This window comes from Nymphaea colorata, chromosome 3 (assembly GCF_008831285.2).
Source record: "Nymphaea colorata isolate Beijing-Zhang1983 chromosome 3, ASM883128v2, whole genome shotgun sequence".
NCBI lineage: Eukaryota > Viridiplantae > Streptophyta > Magnoliopsida > Nymphaeales > Nymphaeaceae > Nymphaea > Nymphaea colorata.
In genome coordinates this window covers 25,795,345-25,814,564 of record NC_045140.1, presented here as the reverse complement: position 1 = coordinate 25,814,564, position 19,220 = coordinate 25,795,345, and the positions used below count along the sequence as shown (strand labels likewise).

Here is a 19,220-nt window from a genome sequence, read left to right as displayed (position 1 = left end):
TGCAAGCCCCATATCTCTCTCCCTCTTCTCTTTTAAATTCCCATTTTGCAAGTTCGGCTCTCTTCTTAAGTACCCAATTGGAAAATACTTTTATCAATTATCTAACTTTATTATACAGGACTCTATGATAGGAAAAAAAACTGTACCAACGGCTTCATGTAGGAACTATCTTCATGGGAGTAATGCATTTTTTTGGGATCAGATTTTTCTTTTCGGGGTAAAAATAACTGGTCTGATTAATTGCACTGCATGTCTAGCTAGTTTCTCTCTTGGTGGGTATACCCATCAACCCGGCTCCCTCTCCCTCTCCCTCTCTCTTTAGTCATTACTACAGTGGAAAGAGAAAAACGACGAGACAAAGAGAGAATAAATCTTTCAGCAACGGTGGTGGGAAGAAGGTGCCGGAAAGCCGGAAGGAGGTTGCGCTACTGGTACTTTTAGTCGGTGGACGTCTATAACCTCTTCCAGAAGCCGCTTGTTTCCCATGTCCCGCCCCCCCTTTCAAAATCCTGCCCACATACCCACCTTTCATGTGTTTCTGCTCTTTCCGCAGTCGCTCACATCCGAAGCCCACCCCTGCCTTGTAATCCAGGAGACCTGCAACAAATTTTCGAAATTAATCAAGTTCCTGAAAGGTATAGCTCATTTAAGAGGAGAAGCTTGAAAACTTTTCTTCGCTTTCTTCTTGGAACAATGAAAGCAAATGTGTTGCAGGCCGGGTCGAGAATCTTATGCTTAAAATGTTAACCTTACCTTTAAGAAACTCGAGTTCCTCGAGATTTGCGGGCGATGAAGGCAACTTTTTATCCTCCGCATTTGCTGAAATTGGGTCACTCATGCAGAAGAGAAGGAAGAACAAGAGCCACAATGAAGGCCTATCTAGTTCCATGGGACGTGAATATTGCTGTTGCTAGTGATTGCTTAAGGGACGTTAGTTGAAAGGACGGCAATAAGATCATACATAAGAGCTCTCTGGAAGGGGACAAAGTACAGGCTCTTCACATATGGACTCCACTCTTTTTTTGCTTGTTCCTGGTTGCAAACATGACCTGTCAAAGAAGAAAACTACACGTGACGGTGGCATAAAGTCCTTGATAAGACTGGGAATCGAGATCATAAGCCGCCCATGGATAGCTTCGAGTAGGTTGCAAATGGACTCAACCGGTAGGGGAATTTTTGTCACATTTTCTGTTAAGATGGGTTGGGTTTTGGACTTAAATTCCAATTTCCACTGTATTTAACTCTTCGGAATTTGAAGCGTTTCCTTGATTGGTAGCTGGATCATAACCAATCAAAATGAGATAAGATAAGAGTCCCTTTAGCCCAATAGTTTCCATCACTATTCTTATTAACAACAAAGTATTTGGGTGGGACGTTCTGCGGCATTTTGTAGAACCCATCGAACCACGTATTCTCTAGAAAAAAGCAGTGGTGGAGTCCTATGTGGGCTGGGCTGACATGAGAGTTGCCTAGCCTACACTAGGCTATGTTTTTTTGTTTTTTTTAATTTTTACATTAGCATCTTCAACTATCAGTTTTGTTATATATATGAGTGCCTTATTGAATATGAAATTCTTTAAATGAGTACCCCACCAAAAACTCATATTTATATTTTTATTCAATATGATTTTATAAATAAAAAGAAAAAAATGCATAAAACACGAGAATTTATTGAAAATTAAATAGCATGTAGGCCGTTGAAAGGTGCCACCGCAGGGCGGCTTTTCCAACACCCATTGGCCACATGGTAGTAACAATGGGACATTGTTATGTTCACAGCCTGTACACTCGTGATAACTCATTTGAATTGATAGAATTGTACCATCAAAGTTGAACTAAAGGTTAAATTTATTAAGAAGTTTAATTTTTCAACAAACAGAGAACTTTTGTGCGGAACTTTTTGAGGGGTTACGAAACTTTATTACCCAAAATAAGGTTCCACCTAAATGTGGAACTTTATTCCTGGTAATTTTTTTCTTTTTACCGTTGGAACTTCCGTTCCCCTTCCCTTGTCCGTCTCTCCCCTTCCCCTTCCTCTTCTCTTTCACCGTCTCTCCCTTCCCCTTCTTTCTTCTCCTTCACCGTGTCTCCCTTCTCCTTCCTCTTCTCTCTTCTCCTTCACAGTCTTCCCCTTCACCGTCACCCCCTTCCCCCTCTAGCTTCTAGGCAGACAAAGCTACAAAATGGAAGAAACCAACAGCAAGAACAGTCTAGATTTGGCAATGGGAACAACGGATTTTGTTCTTGCTTTTGTTAAAACAATAATGCATGGAACTAAAACCAAGCATATTACAAATATGTGGTACTTTTGTTTCATGCATAAATAAACGTGGAACTAAAGTTCCATCAAATCAAACAAGATGGGACACATGGAATGTGAAACAAAAATCACAGGCACTAAATACCCAAAACTTTCTATTTGGATATTTAGTTTCATCAATTCAAACACTTGGTACATGTGGACCTATCCACAGGACTATGCATATAATCAGCTTGGGTAATAAAAGCCCAGAATCTATGGAAACTTATCAAAATCAAAAGCTGGTAGCACTAAACAACGCAAGGGTTAGTGTTGGCTTAATAAGTTTTCCCATTAATGCGGAGGTACTAGTGGCTGGATTTGTGGGATGGTGAATCAACAACGAACGAAGGTGGCCCATTAACGATGGGTTTACAAGGATTAAACTCCGAAAGAAGAGAATTCTTTTGCACCAGGAAGAACCAGCTCTTGGAGTGGGATCTCTCAACGCCGATCCTTGAGGATTTCCACCTGTTTGGGGTTGTGCACATTCTGTCCCAACTTTTTTCTTATCCATGTTTCTTATATGCTGTAATGTCTGCAAGTAAAAATGACTGAAGACCAGCCTTCTCAGCATTCTAATTGTCATGATCTTGTTTGGCATATCCCAACCCGTCCCTTAACAACTTCAGTTCCAATTCCATTGTAACAACTTAACCCAACTCCATATCAGGCTCCAACTCTTGATCTAGTGGATCTCAACCCCGTTAGCAGCTTGAGTTCCTCTTTCAAAATAGTTATAAATCGGAACGACCAATCACTTAACCCTTTTTATTAAGTCTCTCTAAGATTCTTCATAAACTTATATACGAGCTAAGCTTTAAAATAACTGCATCAACTAAATTAAGGAGTTGGATGTTCAAAAAAGCCAAACTTTAAAATAGGATATGTAATTGTTTTGGAAAGTGATTGGTCTCCTCAAAGCTCACAAAACGAAAAAATGTGTGGCGGCTGATGGCATGCTTGAAACGAGGAAGGTGTTCTATAGGCTCTATAGTGCAACCAAAACTTGCAAAACCCTCAGGGACTAACAACTTATCGCTCTCAAGGCCAGCCATATTATTTACCCGTAATCTTAGTTTATCTTTTTTTTGGGGCGAGATATCCATTGTTTCCTTAAAAGGAATATTGTTCAAGAGTTGGTGAAATCTACTATGCTGAACCCGCCTTTCATTCCAACAACAGTCATGAAGATGACCATTTGAAAGAGGTGGGGAAACAGAACATATGACGGTACGACAGAAATTGCTTGAACTTCATGCACTTATTTGGGACAAGTGTCAGCCCTGACTTTGATCAGTGCAATCAATTTTGAGAAAAGATCTTTCTGAAATCAGGCAAAAGATAAACTTCCAGACGGAAATCATTCTAGTTATCACAGGAGAAAGCATTATGGCTTCCTCTTGCCATCATCGCTCAAGGTGGAATTTTCTGGCACCAGCAAGAAGTGACCACCCAGCATCTCTCCGAGGAAATTTCGGATGAACACAGAAAAAGATTATGGTTCGATCTAGTTTTGTCTCGAAAACCCAGTTGGTGGGTTGTTTGGATGGGGACAGACTCAAAGTTTATGCATCATCACTGGTTTTGATGTCTGATATTTATTGCTAATATACTCGAAAATATGAGAACAAAAAGATGCTTAACGAAAGATACTTGTCTTCAAATATGACTTAAGGTTGGAAAAGGGAAGAGGAAGTGATATCCTTGCCCTGAGAGAGAGTATTTCTAGTTTCCTTGTTGATCAGGAGAAGGATTTCCAATCGGAAGGGCACCCAACCCACTATGAAGGGGGCATTTGATGGTTTGGAATTTTGATTCAAGAAAGGAAATTTCAAAATCATAATTCCTCCTCAAATTGGGATGGAATCAAAATCATAGGTTTCAATTTCCTAATTTCAGAAACAAAAATACTTTGTTTGTTTAATAGTTTTAATTTCTTAAAAAATTAGTATTTTGATTCTAATATTCTATGATTCTGAATATATGAAAGGCCCCTTAAGAGAGAACGATATTTTCCGTTTTTGTCATTTCCACCGTCACCCATGCAGAACAAAATTAACCTGAGGCTACACATTCATGACTTTTGCCATGTACAACCCGACAGAGAATAAAGATAATGGGACGATAGTCAACTTTTATCACCTAGTTTGAGCACAAGATTGTCATGGGCCAAAGCCAAGATGTGGTTACATGCACAGGCACCGCGCACCTGTACGTTACATCTGTATCTGTACCCCTAGCTCACTTTCATTGAGCCATTGACCCACTTTTAAAGATATGTGTCATGCACATACACATGAACTTGTGCACCTGTACATTATGTACAGACACACATATAACCAACTTGGCCTATTTTGAGCACAAGACTTTCATGGGCCGGCAGGCATATAAGTGGTTGAATGGACGGCGCACTAAAAAAAAACTTAGGGTGCGTTTGGATACTTTCTCAAAAAAGTCGTTTGCTTCTCCAAAAAGGTTTCAAACTGAGTTCTTGAAAACCCCTGTTTTCTTTCATGGTTTGAATAACCTACTGGGGGGGTCATTTTTCACCCAAAGCGTCGTTTTGGGTGAAAATGTACTGTTCATTTACTTCGGTTATTATTATATGTATTTCAACAACCTTGTTTGTAAATCATATTGTGAGCAATCATCGTGTCTTGATTATCAAATTAATGTATGTATGATTCATTATCAAATTAATTCACATATGTGGTTCTTTTTCTTTTAACCATTGAATACTTCAGATGGTTTTAATGCGTCTCACATCATCAACTTCTATTGAAATTCAAGTGTTCTTCAAATGTTCATCAAATTATAAATTGTAAATCTAGACTCAGTATATAGTGGCTTCAAAAGTGATAAATGTCTTTCCATGGAACTTTTCAGCTCATTTTCATCTCTTTTCTTTCTAAATAACAACAACAACAATAATATTAATTATTTATAGATAATATTAATGAAAGTCTCCTATACTTTTCAAAAGCATGATGTAAAACTCATTTTTTTTGTCACCCAAACAAAAACCAAATTTCAAAAACTGAAAACCAGGTTTTTGACAAGTCATCCAAACACATAAACTGGTTTCCAAAACTCATTAAAAAAATAGGATTTCACAAAACCAGGTTTTCAGATAACCCATGTTTTCAAGGTGTCATCCAAACGCAACCTTAAACAACGATCAGTCTACGTCAGCAAGGACATGATCTACAGCCCGGCTTTTAAAACATACAACTCCAATTTTCTCCATGACATATTATATAAAAGAAAGTTAATAATTACACCAAAAAGATAGGCGCAGTCTTCAACCAAATTATACAAGATGATTATGCAGCCTCAGGAAGCTTCTATTAGATCTTTCACAAAAACGATTATATATCCAAGTGAGGTTAAGAAAAGTACACCAGGCTAAGACCATGACCAGCAAATGATATGTTTAGCAGGTTAGGCACAGCGATCAACCAAATTATACAAGATGATTATGCAGCCTCAGGAAGGTCCTATCGGATCTCTCACAAAAACGAGTTTGTCCAAGTTAGGTAAAGAAGAGTACACCAGGCCAAGACCATAACCTGCAAATGGTATGTTTGTGTTCTTATAATCTGCGCATAAAAGGAGTCGTATGAATTTACCTGAACCATACCCATTCCCCATTTTTTCAGCCAGACTTGGTACATTGAAATTCACTATGATTTGATTGGAACGCGCACTAGATCAACTGTCAACGGTAGATCGGATTGGGCTCTGGTTCATACCATTGGGCCATGCCAACCTAGACCTATGTTGGTCCATTTGAATCCCTAATCCGAGGAAAGGATGGCTTAAGTGCTTAGAGATCATTATTGGTTCGCTATTTTTCCTAAAAGCAGAGTGAAGGAAATGAAAAAAAGGGGAAAAAGAAATCAATCCATATACAAAATCGATATATCGTGGAACTTCAGGCTCCATGTCATGCACATGTTCCCGGGAACGCGCCAATCAGTGGAACATACTTTCAAGAATCTCCATGTTGACCAACTTCTCAATCTCAGTACGCGGAACTCGTCCAACCTGCTTTGCCAGTTCACCAATGACCCTGTCCAGCTGAATCATGTAGAGACAGTTTGTGTTGTCCAGCAGTGTTAATGATTTCTTTGACTGCACAATCCACCTTAATGTTTCTTCAAATAACCCTGTTAAGTTCGAAGAAGTGTTCAATCTCTGATTTCATAAAACATACTCTGAAATACATTAGTAAACTTGTATTAACTTTGATTTGTCGGACAAGCATATTCCACCTTCGGTTCTATCTTTGTAAGTTATACTGGGAAACAGAGCGCATAGCCTACCATGAAAACGTGCAAAAGCATGTGCAGGTCCGCATATTTTTGTCCTTTCAGTGTGAATTGTTAAATTCTAAATTTCACCCATCTAACATCATTAAAAATGCATTTTGCTCGGACACGGAACTAGTAAAAAAAGAAAATGAATAATTCTTGCAATTCCCGCTAGTAAACCAAGAATTCAATCACATTGGCAGTATTCACTACTAAATAAATGAGACATCGAAAATTGAAAAGAAGAAATTTACCCTTTTCAGAGTCTTTGTTAGTTATCCATGTGTAGACATAATCAGAAACCAAAAACTCCATTAGCCGAAGCCTGTAATGGGCACAAGCAAAGAACACAGACATTACTCTTGAAAAACAAAAGGACGATTCAAGAATCTAGTTCTAAAACTAATGAACATGGTATAAGCCCTCAACAATGCAGATGTGATCATCTAAAGATGCAGAACCTTGGCTCGACTACTACAAACTGAAACAAGTACTACAGGCAGCTAAAAACTGAAGCTGGACCATCCCTGTTAAAGCAGCGTAACCAAAGTACAAAATTTTTAGCTAAGAATAATTAATCAGATATATATCTATTTGATATAACTTCTACTCTATGACAAAAAATGCTGCAGACCAAGTTGTTCTGCGCATGCAAACAACAGGTCTGGTCACTGTAGCTCATGAGTGCACATTGTGCTTCAATAAGAAATATATTAACAATAAAGCTGACTTTGCAACACAAGTTACCGAGTTTTCACTGTAACAGCATTAAATGATCACAGAGTTGTAGGGAAGAAATTCTTACATCATAAACATGGAATCATGTATGTTGGGTAGTGCACTATCAAAAGGATCCATACAATGCAAGCTGTCAGCTAGAGCACAAACTCTCTGAGCAACTAAAAGAAGTGTACGTTGAGCAATATAAGGCTCAACCCCAAGCTTACGGATCAGGTGCTGGACATGGAACTGTGTGTCGGGATCACAGTATGAAGTTCCTACAACAGAAGCATTAGAAATCAAAATCAATGCAACATGATAAGTGTGCAAAAGCAAAATGACCAATAAATATCACAAAAAGAAGTAATACCTAAATTTATTCAATTAGCCACACACTATTCAGAATACAATCATAAGGACACAAAAAGTTCTATAAATAAGTGAAAATGGCACTTACCATCCATACATGTATGAATGCACATTCCTCTAAGTAAATGAGTTATCAAACTGTTTAATATCTCCACTAAGAGTTCTCCATGCTGATTCTCTAATAAGAGTACTTTCACAGAAGCTTTCAAGTACCAACACAAGAATGATTAGTTAAAAGAAACAGTTAAGTATATGGGGGCACAGAAATATCAGAATGGAAATGGTTTAGCAAAGCTAACTCATGCAGCTTGAACCATGGAAATGTATGTGTTTCTGGAACATAGTTGCTGCTAAGGTGATCTGAGTAAGCATTGACCAACACAATAGTGATGCATTGTACAAGTATTAATTGTCATATGTGCTTAAAAATCCTCATTAATGAACATATAATTATATGGTGATCAAAAGGTTGATTGAACTAGACATGGCAGAAAGGTATAAACTGTTGGAGGAACATAAACTGATAAAAGTCAGGTGAAAGAAGGAGCTGTTTTGCTGTGAACTAAAGGCTCAAACTATTCTGCTTTTAGCAAGACTACCTTGGAACCAATGGTAACTATGGTGGCAGAGTTGCTACAAGGTAGGAGCCTCAATTGCCACAACAAGATGGACAATTATTCATCAGCATAAAAGAATATTCAACAAATAACAGGGAGATATATCCAAAGATGCCTAATAATTCCTATGTAAGATAATAAATATCAAATTTAACATGTAAGGGAGAAAGGTGGTTCAATCACATCACGATGCACAAAGCTTGAGATTTTAGTAAAGCGTTCGCTGTAATTTTAAGAGTAAGAACCATTAGGAAGTTATCTCAAAAAACAGTTTCATATTCAAAATGATATTGCCCAAGAAATAAATGGAACATCAAACCGCAACGTAACTGCATGAGTTTGATACCCAGAATAAATTCCAGAGACTGATGTGCCAGGGTGGCGAATGGAGACCCAGTTTCAACCTGTCCAACAAAGAAAAATCTCCTCAACCTGACAAGCCTTGATGAGTTTCATCAAGAGAAACTAAAGTCTATCAATTTCCCTCACAATAGATCTATTGTTCACAAGCTCCAACAGAAAATCTGCTGACGTGCAGAGCTTCTCCATCTCACTTCCTCTGTTTGGCTCTGCATTGAAGTGAAGCAAACAAACAAAGCCACCAGACAATCATGTATAAAGAAAGTACAGATGGTTTCTGGAAATTTTCAAACATAAAGGAAGCTGCATTGTACGGATTATGCTTATACAAGAACCAGTGCCTAATTATGAACGGAAGCAACTGTATCCCGTAGGCGTTGATGGAAGTATTGCATAAAACCAATAGCACCTAGCAAGTGTATTGGTCTCTCAGACATTTCAAAAGTTAATATAGTAAAAAGGGATCTTAAGAATTTACGATCTAGTAACCAATAATGTCAAGGATGAACTACATTTCAATATAAGGGAGCGCTGTCGTGTCCACCGTCACCCTTGTAACCCTTAGAATAGCTTGTATTCAATTTTGTAGTCAATTTGTCCAGTTCATTGGTAGCGGTAAAATAATCACAAGTCCTGAGAGCAAAACAACGACCTTGCGAACATCCTTGCTTAACTAGATTAGATATTTTCCCCCTTGCCACCTTGCGTGCTGAAAATACCAAAATCTTTCGTTAGATGAATGAATAACATGAAAGATGTGGGAAACAGTACTAAGTAAAGCTTGGGAAAATACTTTGAGGATGCAGGAACACAGATCACAAAAGTTCTGAAGGCAATGAAGACGTCAAACCGGGGAAAAAAACATACTTGAATGAACTTGATGTTGACATGGAAGATAAGATTAAAGATGACAATAACAGTAAGAGTAATATGTATATCTGCACCTTGTCTTAAAAATCTTCTGTATAAAACATCGTTGATTGTAGAATGGCCATCAAGTTGCTCCTCTGCTTGTGACCTTGGAGGTGGATCCCCACACTTGTCGAAAAAGTAGCACTTGCAGTAAGTGGTTTGCTGAATAACATCGTTCAACATCCCATCTATGAAACCAGAAAAGGAGGGTAAATTATCAGAAACTTTCCCTTTTTCTTCAGACTAAGGAACACGGTATCTGGAAGATGAAAACCTTGGTTCTCCTTGAGTTCGTCCTTAAGTTTCTGTAGCTCTCTTTTTCTATCCTTGGCCTAAGATATGGTTAATCAACCTTGTGATTTTAAATGTACAGTAAAAGAATAAGAATAGATAATGCTCAGATCTTACCTGCATGACCAACAGTATGAGTTTGCTCACGTATGAATAAGATTATATCAAAAGAGGCAAAGACATCTCAAGGGAAAGAAAAAATGAAGACGAAAACTGGAGGATCGAGATAGAAGCGTGAGTAGCTACCTTCTTCTTCCAGTGTTGGACGTCCTCGGAGAGATCGCCAGTCTGGGAATTCCTAGACCTTCGAAGGAGCGCGATGGCTACAGCCATCTTAGCCGTCGAGGGATCCACTTGCTCCATCGTTCCGCGGAAAAAACGCCCGCGCGAGACGATTGCCGCCAGAATCCGTTTCGAAATGGGTCATTAAATAGGTTCGTCAAAATGGATCCGGACACTAGAGAAGTCCAGATCCAGGCGCTTCAAGAGGCGAATGTATCGGACTTCAGAGCCCACGCGTTAGCAAATCTTTTTGATTGGGCAAATCTGAACTATGGCTTCAGCGCCCATATCGGATCCAAGTTCCAATACGAAGCTCATAGAAATCACCGTGTAATGTATAACTAATTTCTTCATGGTGTTCACATTCTTAAAATGTAGCCAAGTAGTTTGTGAGTAATAGTATAAAAGTGGGATTCTATTTTAAATCCTTAAGACATCAATTCTATATGTTGCAAAAGAGAAGGCATTGACGTGCAAGTTGAAATGCGACTAAGAACATTTCAGAGTGCTGAAAAAGCAAGCCATGTATATTAAGAGAACAAAGTGTTTAATGTGAACTTTATAATCACATTTCTAACCGAAATAATAAAATACTCTTCCTATTCATCCAAAATAATCATTGTTACAAACTACACACTAACTCTTAAAGACAGCGCTATTATCAATTATAAACCGAAGAAGGTATGCATATCAAGACGAGTTCTTGACCCAAAATCGTTAGTTCGAAATTTCTTGGACATTGGTAGTTTCTACTTGACCCAAAAATCAAAGTCCTTCTTTGTTGAGTTCGGATATCATAGAGATCCGAATCATTCGGAACTTTATCATCAAATGGATTGGATCCAACCGGAGTCCGACCCGTTCAACTCGAGCGAGAGGAAGCAATGAGGATAAGAAAACACAAGATGAAATGGCGAACGTTCCCTTCTTCACGCCTCATCTTGAAAGTCCTCTTTCGTTCTCTTTCCCTCCATTCTTTGGAACACCGATTATTTGAACCCAAATCTACGGTTCTCCTTCTCCTCCACCATACGGATTGCAATTATCAATCGACCATCTCGATTTCTAATCCCTGAATCTCGAAAAGCCCTAGATTGCAGCCCTCGCATGGCTGCGATCGCGGGATGTTTGTTCCATCAAAGCCCCAGGTTCTTTCTCGACGATAGGACCGCTTCCATCGTCCTGTCGACGTCGTCGGCCCCGTCGAAATTCCATGGCGTGTACTTGATCTCGAGGGGCTGCGCTTTCCGAGCTCGGTTCCCCTGCCGAAGCTCTATCGTAGCGAGATTCGGCGGGTATCGGCCTCCTAGAGAGTCAAGAAGATTCAGAGACGATGATGATGAGTTTGATTCGGCCACGGATTTGTCTACTATCAGGTGAAAAAACTTCCCCTTCTGTGTTTGTATTTGTATTAGTCTCTTCTGGTTTGACAGAAAATCTAGTTCGTGTTAGGTATTTCCTTTAACGTACTTGGCAGATACAAAATGGAATCTTCCTTTCACTTTTAGTTTACGCATGTCCCTGTCCTGGCAATTGCGGAACTTGCTAAGAGAAGTGCAAGGGAGGTATTTGACTCTAGCGTCTTCAGGTGGCAACTGTATGCTACTTATAAGCCCTCTGGTTAGACGTTGTTGCTAGTAGGAGCTTTTATGAGTTAGCCGAGCTTATCCAAGCCAATGCGAGTTTTAAGTTGCTCAGACTTGCTAAATTTCTAGCTCAGGCTATCTCGAACTAACTTTGAGCCTGGTTCTCAAAGCTTCCAGCTAGCCTTGGCGCATGTGAAAGAACCAATACGTGCATATGTCGGGGGATGGGCGTCTTTCCCCCATTTAGTGTGATTTCTCTTCTCAACCACTCAATGCATGGAACACACAAAGAAGAAACTGAAACATTTTACTTCAAGGGTGACTGGCTTCCAGTAATACAACTGTAAAACTGTAAAAATATAACATTGACTATGGTTAAATCAAACAGCAAGGAAATTATTGTCTATGATCTATTTAGTTGGAAGGATGAAACTTAACTATTTCTGTGATGGAAAATATTCTATTACACATTGGCATACATACTTAGCGAAGAAAGCAAAAGGGCTGAAGGGTAGGTAAATTTGCCGCATGTACAACTTTGGAGGTACTATTATCATTTCGATTGTGCATTTCAGGATCATTTCTCGTGCTGGGCCTGCTATCTTTATTTCCTCTTTATATGTGTATATGTGTGCGTTGTGATCATTGGGCATATTTAATTTAGCTTTGGGTTCATATTTAACAGGTCCTCATCTGTAAGATTGATTGATGCACAACAAAATATGGTCAGTCTTTCATTCTGATTAATGCAGAGGTCTCGAGTTTTTATGTTCTTTGGTTGTTTCAACCATTTACGTTTGTTAAGCTAAATCCTGGATTTACCTATATCTGTAGGTGGGAGTTGTATCCAAAAGTGAAGCTATTCAAATGGCAGAAGATGCTGAACTTGACCTGGTATGTTTCTTTTACTATGTTAACTTACTGGTATAATGGGGTTGAGATTGTGTACTGCAAACATGGTTCTTGTATGTCCTATGCCTCTTTCATTTTGGCCTCCTTCAGTTTATATGAAGTGTCATCATTATACGATTGTTCTTATCAATTGTCAAGTATGTGATATGCTTTCTCAGGAAGTTCATGTTCTTATGGCATGACAAAGTTTGTTCTGTAGTGTAGCTTGTGATCTATCAGTATGAGGAGTCTTGAAGTGGAACCAAAATATTTGGTTTAACACATGATATGAGGAAACTTTTGCTATTTCTTGCTCATTTGTCATGTCGTGTCGTTTGATGTGCTTGAGGCATGTATTTATTGTTTGTGTAGGATTATGGAGCACATTTTCTTGTTAGTAGAAACTAAAAAGTCTAGCTGTTCATAAGGTCACTTTTACCTCTGATAATGGTAGTTGCAGCATCGTTAGGTAGTGTTCGTAAGGGCAAAGATTATCGAAGATTGGCAGTCAAGGAAATTTTTGTTTAAATGAGATCTGCAAGCTAAAACATAAGCACGATATATGTGGAGACATAAAAGGAAGTTCTAGATTCTGAATCATCATGAAATAGGAAGACTGAAATGAGGAATGTACACCTAAACTTGCAGAACACTTCTACCAAATTAGAGAGGGTAACTTTATTCAACATGATTGTATTTAAGAGCCTGATTTTAGTACCACACAGGATGGCGTTTGGACATATGAAAGACTGATCTCAAGTCCCAGAAGGATTTAAAGCCTAGCAGCAATATATTCCCGGATGCAAGACAAACAGCAGCATCTTAGTGCTGAATATATATATATATATATATATATATATATATATATATATGTGTGTGTGTGTGTGTGTGTGTGTGTGTGTTAGAGAGAGAGGGGGGAAGAGAGAGAGAGAGAACAAGGCAGCATTCTTTAGGGATTGAGGTCTTGTCGATTCCCCTGTGTAGTGAAAGCACTAGGTGGCCTTTGTGGAGGACCTCCAAAAAGTACAATGCACTGCATAGGAGGCCAAAAGGAGTAAATGAAATAAAAGGAGGAGGAAGAAGGAGTTGGAGAAAAAATTAAGGAGAATAAGAAGAAAAATAGTACAAAAAAGGTAAAAGTAGAAAAAACAAGAAAACAAATAATTGTGACATTTTTATTTTTCACTTGGATGCTAGATGATTGCCTGGGTCCTATGTGCACTCGGATTATATATAGCAATGGCACATCAATTACACAAAGATCATATTGAAATATTGGAAAGTTGTCTTTAAAATTTATTGGGTGTTATTCTTCTCCTTGCAACAACTTTCTTGCGTACAATTTATCGACATCATCTCCAACTTGATTCATAGATTTTCTTTTTGGCAATTTGCTGGTCTTTGTTTGCAATATGAACAAGCTACAAGTTCTCACTGATTTATGTCGTCATTGTCTTTTGTTTGCAGGTGATACTATCTCCAGATGCAGATCCTCCAGTCGTGAGAATAATGGATTATAAGTATGAAACTTGTGTTCTATTGTCTGTGCTTTGTGCGTGTATGTGTAATCATTTGCTTTGCAAATGTCCATTTGATTGCTTGCTGGTTCATTGTTTATTTTTTCTGTCCTCAAGGAATGTCTATTCTTTTCCTTGTTAACTTTCGGAATGAAGCAGTTTATCTAATAGGGAAAGCAGTTTCATTTGTTGGATATCATTAAAGGCAGACAGAGTTGGAGACTTATAGTTGCTAAAGTGCTTCAATAGAGAAATAATCGTGGAACGTGGATTGTCTTCTTACCAGTTTGTTTCAATTACTGTTGTTAATCTTGCTTTTTCTTGGGGCGTATCAGCCAAGACGTATTATATTGGCCCTTTGTTGACATGATATAAGGCTGACACATGTTTATGAATTTGTTGTTATTTTCATTTTAAAAGTCATTTAAAGTATTTTAAATTAGTTTTAAATAAAAAACAATACGGATCAGATCACTGTGCAATAATATATGTCCACAGATACACCATATCAGTGAGCAGACCCATATGGCACCATGCCAATATTTTTTACAGTATTGGTTTCAATATATTCACAGAAATGCCTGAATAAAAACTCGTTGTCATGGTCACGGCATTTGAGTCCCCAACATGACAACCTCGAGCCCCTTCTTTTCTCCTCCTCTCTTCTCTTTTTCACGCATATAACTTTTCTGTTTCAAATTCAATAAACTGCAAGTGCTTGTCCCAAATGAATTGCTGTTACTATTATTGTCAACCATGCTAATGTCAATAAATCCTTTCACTGCTCCTACAGAAAATTCAGATATGAACAACAGAAGAAGAAAAGAGGGCAACAGAAGAAAAGTGCTGGTGATTGCACTTCCTTGATTCCTCTGTAGTTCTATTTAAATAATTTAGATGCTGCAATATGCAGTTGTGTGGTGCTCTTTGGGAGTGCTCCAATTTGTTGTGTTGTTTGATTCTTGGCATCTTCTACATGCAGCAAACCGGATGAACATGAAGGAGCTTAAAATGGGGTACCTTCTGGAGAATCTCTATTAACCGTGCTTCTTTGTTCTTTATTACTGAATATGCATTTTAGCTGCGCTTTTAGAATTGGCCCGGGCCCTAAGCCAATTCCAATTGAATTAGTGGCAAACCAATTCAATTCAATGGCCAAGTCGATAGCGCTGTCTGTCAAGTTTTGACTAATTTTTTGATATATTTTAAATTTTTTGTTCTTTTTATTATGTTTATATTTTCTTCATTTATTTTTAGAAAAACTGACCTTTTCAAATATTTTATGCCGGTTCACAACTGATTCACCTGAATCGGCAAATCGGCCCTGCCAATTCAGTTCAGAACCTAGCACTGTGTAATAGTTTTCCCCTCAAGCTAAACCACTAGCAGCTCGTGATTGTTATGTTGGCATACTTATTTGACCTTGAACCTCTGCCAGTTGTTCAGGATTACGTGTATAATCAAGTGGATGCATGACCATTGAATGTGGAACACACAATTTCGGCTCAATTTATATTGAAGAGCTTCCTTCTGAACTATAGAAAATTAGCAGTACTTTTGAACCTCTGCGATTGTGGTTCTCTATGGACCTATTTTTCTCTAACGAATCTTTTCGAACTTGGCATGGCTAACTCCTTTTGGGTGCCAAAAGTGGGATCTGCCTTCTTTATTTTTCTATTATTCATTAGTGTGGTGGTTGGCTATCACAGTTCTTTACTTTGTTTTCTGCCACTTGTCCAGCTTAAACATAAGACCAAATGGAAATGTGAACGAATACAATGTAGAATCAGTTATACATAAGAGATGGCTTCAGAACCATGAAGAATCAGGGGCGCCAATGAAAACTACTGGAGTGACATGCACTGGAAGCACATGCTACAAGAGCTTTGCAAGCTTTGTGTGTAGAACTGCATGTTATCATAAATAATGGGAATACTAGTGGGCACTGCAATGGGTACCCTCATTTCTACCATAGCCACAAATATCACTCTATTTTTTAAAATATCATGATATTAACGAAATAAGGAAGGAAAACTATAAAAACAGGAAAATTTCACGATATATTGAAAAAAAATTGTTAACAATGAATTTATCACGATTTTTTCATTTATTTCTTATTTCATTTTCTTTTTTTGTTTATTTTTTTCAACTTTTGTTTCATTGTTTTATTTCCTCTTGCTTTATGTATTTAACATAATCTCCTAAATGCAATTTGTTTTTCTGCAGGGTGTGTACTCTCTGTGAGCTAGCTTTGGTGATAGTTTCAGTCAATTTGTTACATGCATATCAATAATGTGGCTTTTTACAATTTTATGAACTTATTATTCTCTCTCAAAACAATGGTAGGTACAACATTGATTCTCATGATTATGCCGTGCGGTTAAAGGCAGCCCAGAGGTTTCTGAAGGATGGCGACAAGGTGTATCCTTTCTCTTAGTGTTTTGTATATAAGCAAAGCTCAGCTCATTCAATGTTTGATGCTCAAACAGTTGCTTGATGGAATTTCTGGTAGGTAAAAGTAATAGTAAACTTGAAGGGTCGGGAAAATGAGTTCAGGAACATTGCTATTGAACTCATCAAACGTTTCCAAAATGACATTGGTGAGGTGAGATGTTTGATATATGCCACGAATTACATGATTTTGGATCTTGACACTTGCTGTTTGGGTTTTCTCATACTTGATACTTATGTGTTGATCATTTTCCATTACGGTATAAAAGATTTGGTAGTTGGTGAGCGTAGCTTTGTCGAATAAAACTTGATACACCCAACCAATGTTAACACGACAATCAGAGTTGCATTCCTTTTTCAAAGGATACAGTAAATTGGTTTTTATGGGCCTGAGTAGGCAATTTTACAATAGTTTTATACTTAAACTGTATAAAAATGGGTAATTGTTATTATTACTACTTTATTATATAAGGGGTGGGTACAGTCTGAATCGTCTGCAAGCTTTTTTCTCCCAAGGGTTCGGCTCCTCCATCATTTTGAAGGGGTGCCACTATATCCATGTTGTTGCACCGGACTTTATACAGGCTTGGTGATCCGTGTTGCGGCACCTGAGTTAATACAGGCTTGGTGGGTTTTAGTTTGTTTACTTTATATGGTGAACGTAAGAACCTTTTATTGTGGTTTTAATGTTTTTTAACAAACATCTTTACTTTTGTTCATTTAAATAAATTTGGAGTTATCTTAATAATACTGACAAGACCATGCTCATTTTGTTATTGGTATTTGCTTATTCTCCTTTGCTTGGGAAACCTTAAATTCACGATCTGTAACTCGTATGCCTGAAACCTTATGCTAGCATGTTCTCTGTTTGTCTCTATAGCTTGCGACTGAGGAAAGCAAAAACTTCACCGAGCGGAATATTTATATTATTCTACTTCCAAACAGAACAGTTCAGCAAAAATCTCAGGAGCAACCAAAGAAAAAGGAGACTTCAACGGTTGAAATTTCTGCGAGGACCTGATCTTCCTGTCGTAGCCTGTCATGAGCAAATGATGATTCTCTCCGTAGATCCTGTTAATTTTGTAATTTTGCCTCCACAATGAATTATTCAAATGACATGGTTAGTGGCATTATTATCTTTGCCCGGTCCAATAATAATTCATGTACAAATCTGATGGCCAAGTTAGTACTTGGAGTTGCAATCGATCAAAGGGATTGGCATAGTGTGGGCAAGCCACGATTATTACGCAGGCAATTGTGGTTCGGCTTCTACGGGCATGAACTGAAGAAGCAAAGTGTATTTTTCAAGTAGCCGGGCGTACTCCAAAGGTTTTTCTGCTGCTTTTACAGGGATACAGGTATGGGGTTTTCTTCGAGCTGTTCAAATTGGTTATGCTGTGCTCTTCGAAGGATTAATGAGTCCAACCTTGATACTGTATATGCGTGACAATGACTCGCGCGTCTGAAGAGCTAACCAGTATATTGCAGACAGGCATGCGCACGTATGCACAGCGTTTGTAGGATCATCAATTGATTTTTTTTTTGCCTTTACGACACTGTATTATTGTCTCTTCAAAGTCATCCGATAAAATTGAACGATACAACACTATTATATTCTAAGTAATAAATGCATCCAGCAGTCTAGATCAACACAGACACCTACATATACTCTTGAGGAGTTTTCACAGTTTTCAGGATTAAAAAGAAGAAAATGGAATCACAGTATATATATATATATATATATATATATACTGGTTTGACAACTGAATGACTCTGGATAGATATTGTCATTATTCACTGATTATATATTGACTCTAGTTATCCAGAGTCATTCAGTTATCTAACCAGAACCTTTATTTGAAACATATGAATGCTTGAGAGACAAACAAGGAAAAAAAAACAAGTATTAGACGATGTAAATGTTTATTACCTTTTTATCTTTGTTTTTTTTTTACATTTCATTATATTAGATCAAATGGGTTATGATAGTTGGGTGACTTTAGATAACCTGAGTCATTATATATATATATATATATATATATATATATATATATATATATATATATATATATATATATATATATATATTAGCACATGAATGGTTGAAAAAAACAAAGAGAAAAAAGTGTAAATTATGAGAAAAATGTGTAAACTAATATCACTTGACAAAAATGTGTATCACATTTTTCTTCTTATTTCTTTAATCATCCATCACGTTGGATTGAACTGTCTTCATTATATATATATATATATATATATATATATATATATATATATATATATATATATATTGTGTGTGCGTGTATGTGGCAACTAAAAAATAAAAATTAAAAACTAGATATTACAAGAACATTAGCAAAAAAAAATGTATCACTAAAAACTAAATGTTACAAGAACATTAGCAACGGCTTTTGATACTGTGATACATATGGTTTATGGTTCTTGTTTATTCATCTAGCAACATCCTTCAGGCAGATGCAGATCCTTTTTTGCACACTTACACCGTTGAAAAGTCTTCGCCATACCATGTTCAAATTACAATTCGTTCCTGTGAGACCAAGGAGGCTCACATAAAAAAGCAAACGGTCATAAAATCATGGCCACTACTT

At 37.6% G+C, this 19,220-nt stretch overlaps 3 protein-coding genes across 4 annotated transcripts; 1 reads left to right on the top strand and 2 right to left on the bottom strand.

Moving 5' to 3' along the window:
• Nucleotides 1-93: 93 nt before the first annotated feature.
• Nucleotides 94-1,118, bottom strand: LOC116251470 (uncharacterized). The gene is made up of 2 exons (XM_031625760.2): nt 754-1,118; nt 94-597 (listed from the first exon to the last, which is right to left on the bottom strand). The coding sequence occupies exons 1-2, from the start codon at nt 887-889 to the stop codon at nt 329-331; spliced, it is 405 nt and encodes a 134-aa protein (XP_031481620.1). The 5' UTR covers nt 890-1,118; the 3' UTR covers nt 94-328.
• Nucleotides 1,119-6,116: 4,998 nt separating this feature from the next.
• On the bottom strand, nt 6,117-10,269 carry LOC116250419 (protein MULTIPOLAR SPINDLE 1). 2 transcript variants are annotated; one of them, XM_050077039.1, is made up of 10 exons: nt 10,131-10,269; nt 9,868-9,925; nt 9,626-9,781; nt 9,334-9,390; nt 8,811-8,890; nt 8,668-8,725; nt 7,793-7,906; nt 7,421-7,613; nt 6,870-6,940; nt 6,117-6,471 (listed from the first exon to the last, which is right to left on the bottom strand). In XM_050077039.1, exons 1-10 carry the CDS (start codon nt 10,245-10,247, stop codon nt 6,278-6,280), a joined length of 1,098 nt encoding a protein of 365 aa, XP_049932996.1. In that variant the 5' UTR covers nt 10,248-10,269; the 3' UTR covers nt 6,117-6,277. The 2 variants fall into 2 exon arrangements, with proteins under 2 accessions (XP_049932996.1, XP_049932997.1); XM_050077040.1 differs by having other exon boundaries at nt 9,868-9,945; nt 10,131-10,238.
• Nucleotides 10,270-11,085: 816 nt separating this feature from the next.
• Nucleotides 11,086-17,966, top strand: LOC116251409 (translation initiation factor IF3-2, chloroplastic-like). Its single transcript, XM_031625666.2, has 9 exons — nt 11,086-11,542; nt 12,438-12,477; nt 12,587-12,646; nt 14,111-14,163; nt 14,954-15,009; nt 15,143-15,176; nt 16,507-16,579; nt 16,673-16,765; nt 17,492-17,966. The coding sequence occupies exons 1-9, from the start codon at nt 11,274-11,276 to the stop codon at nt 17,630-17,632; spliced, it is 819 nt and encodes a 272-aa protein (XP_031481526.1). The 5' UTR covers nt 11,086-11,273; the 3' UTR covers nt 17,633-17,966.
• Nucleotides 17,967-19,220: the final 1,254 nt, after the last annotated feature.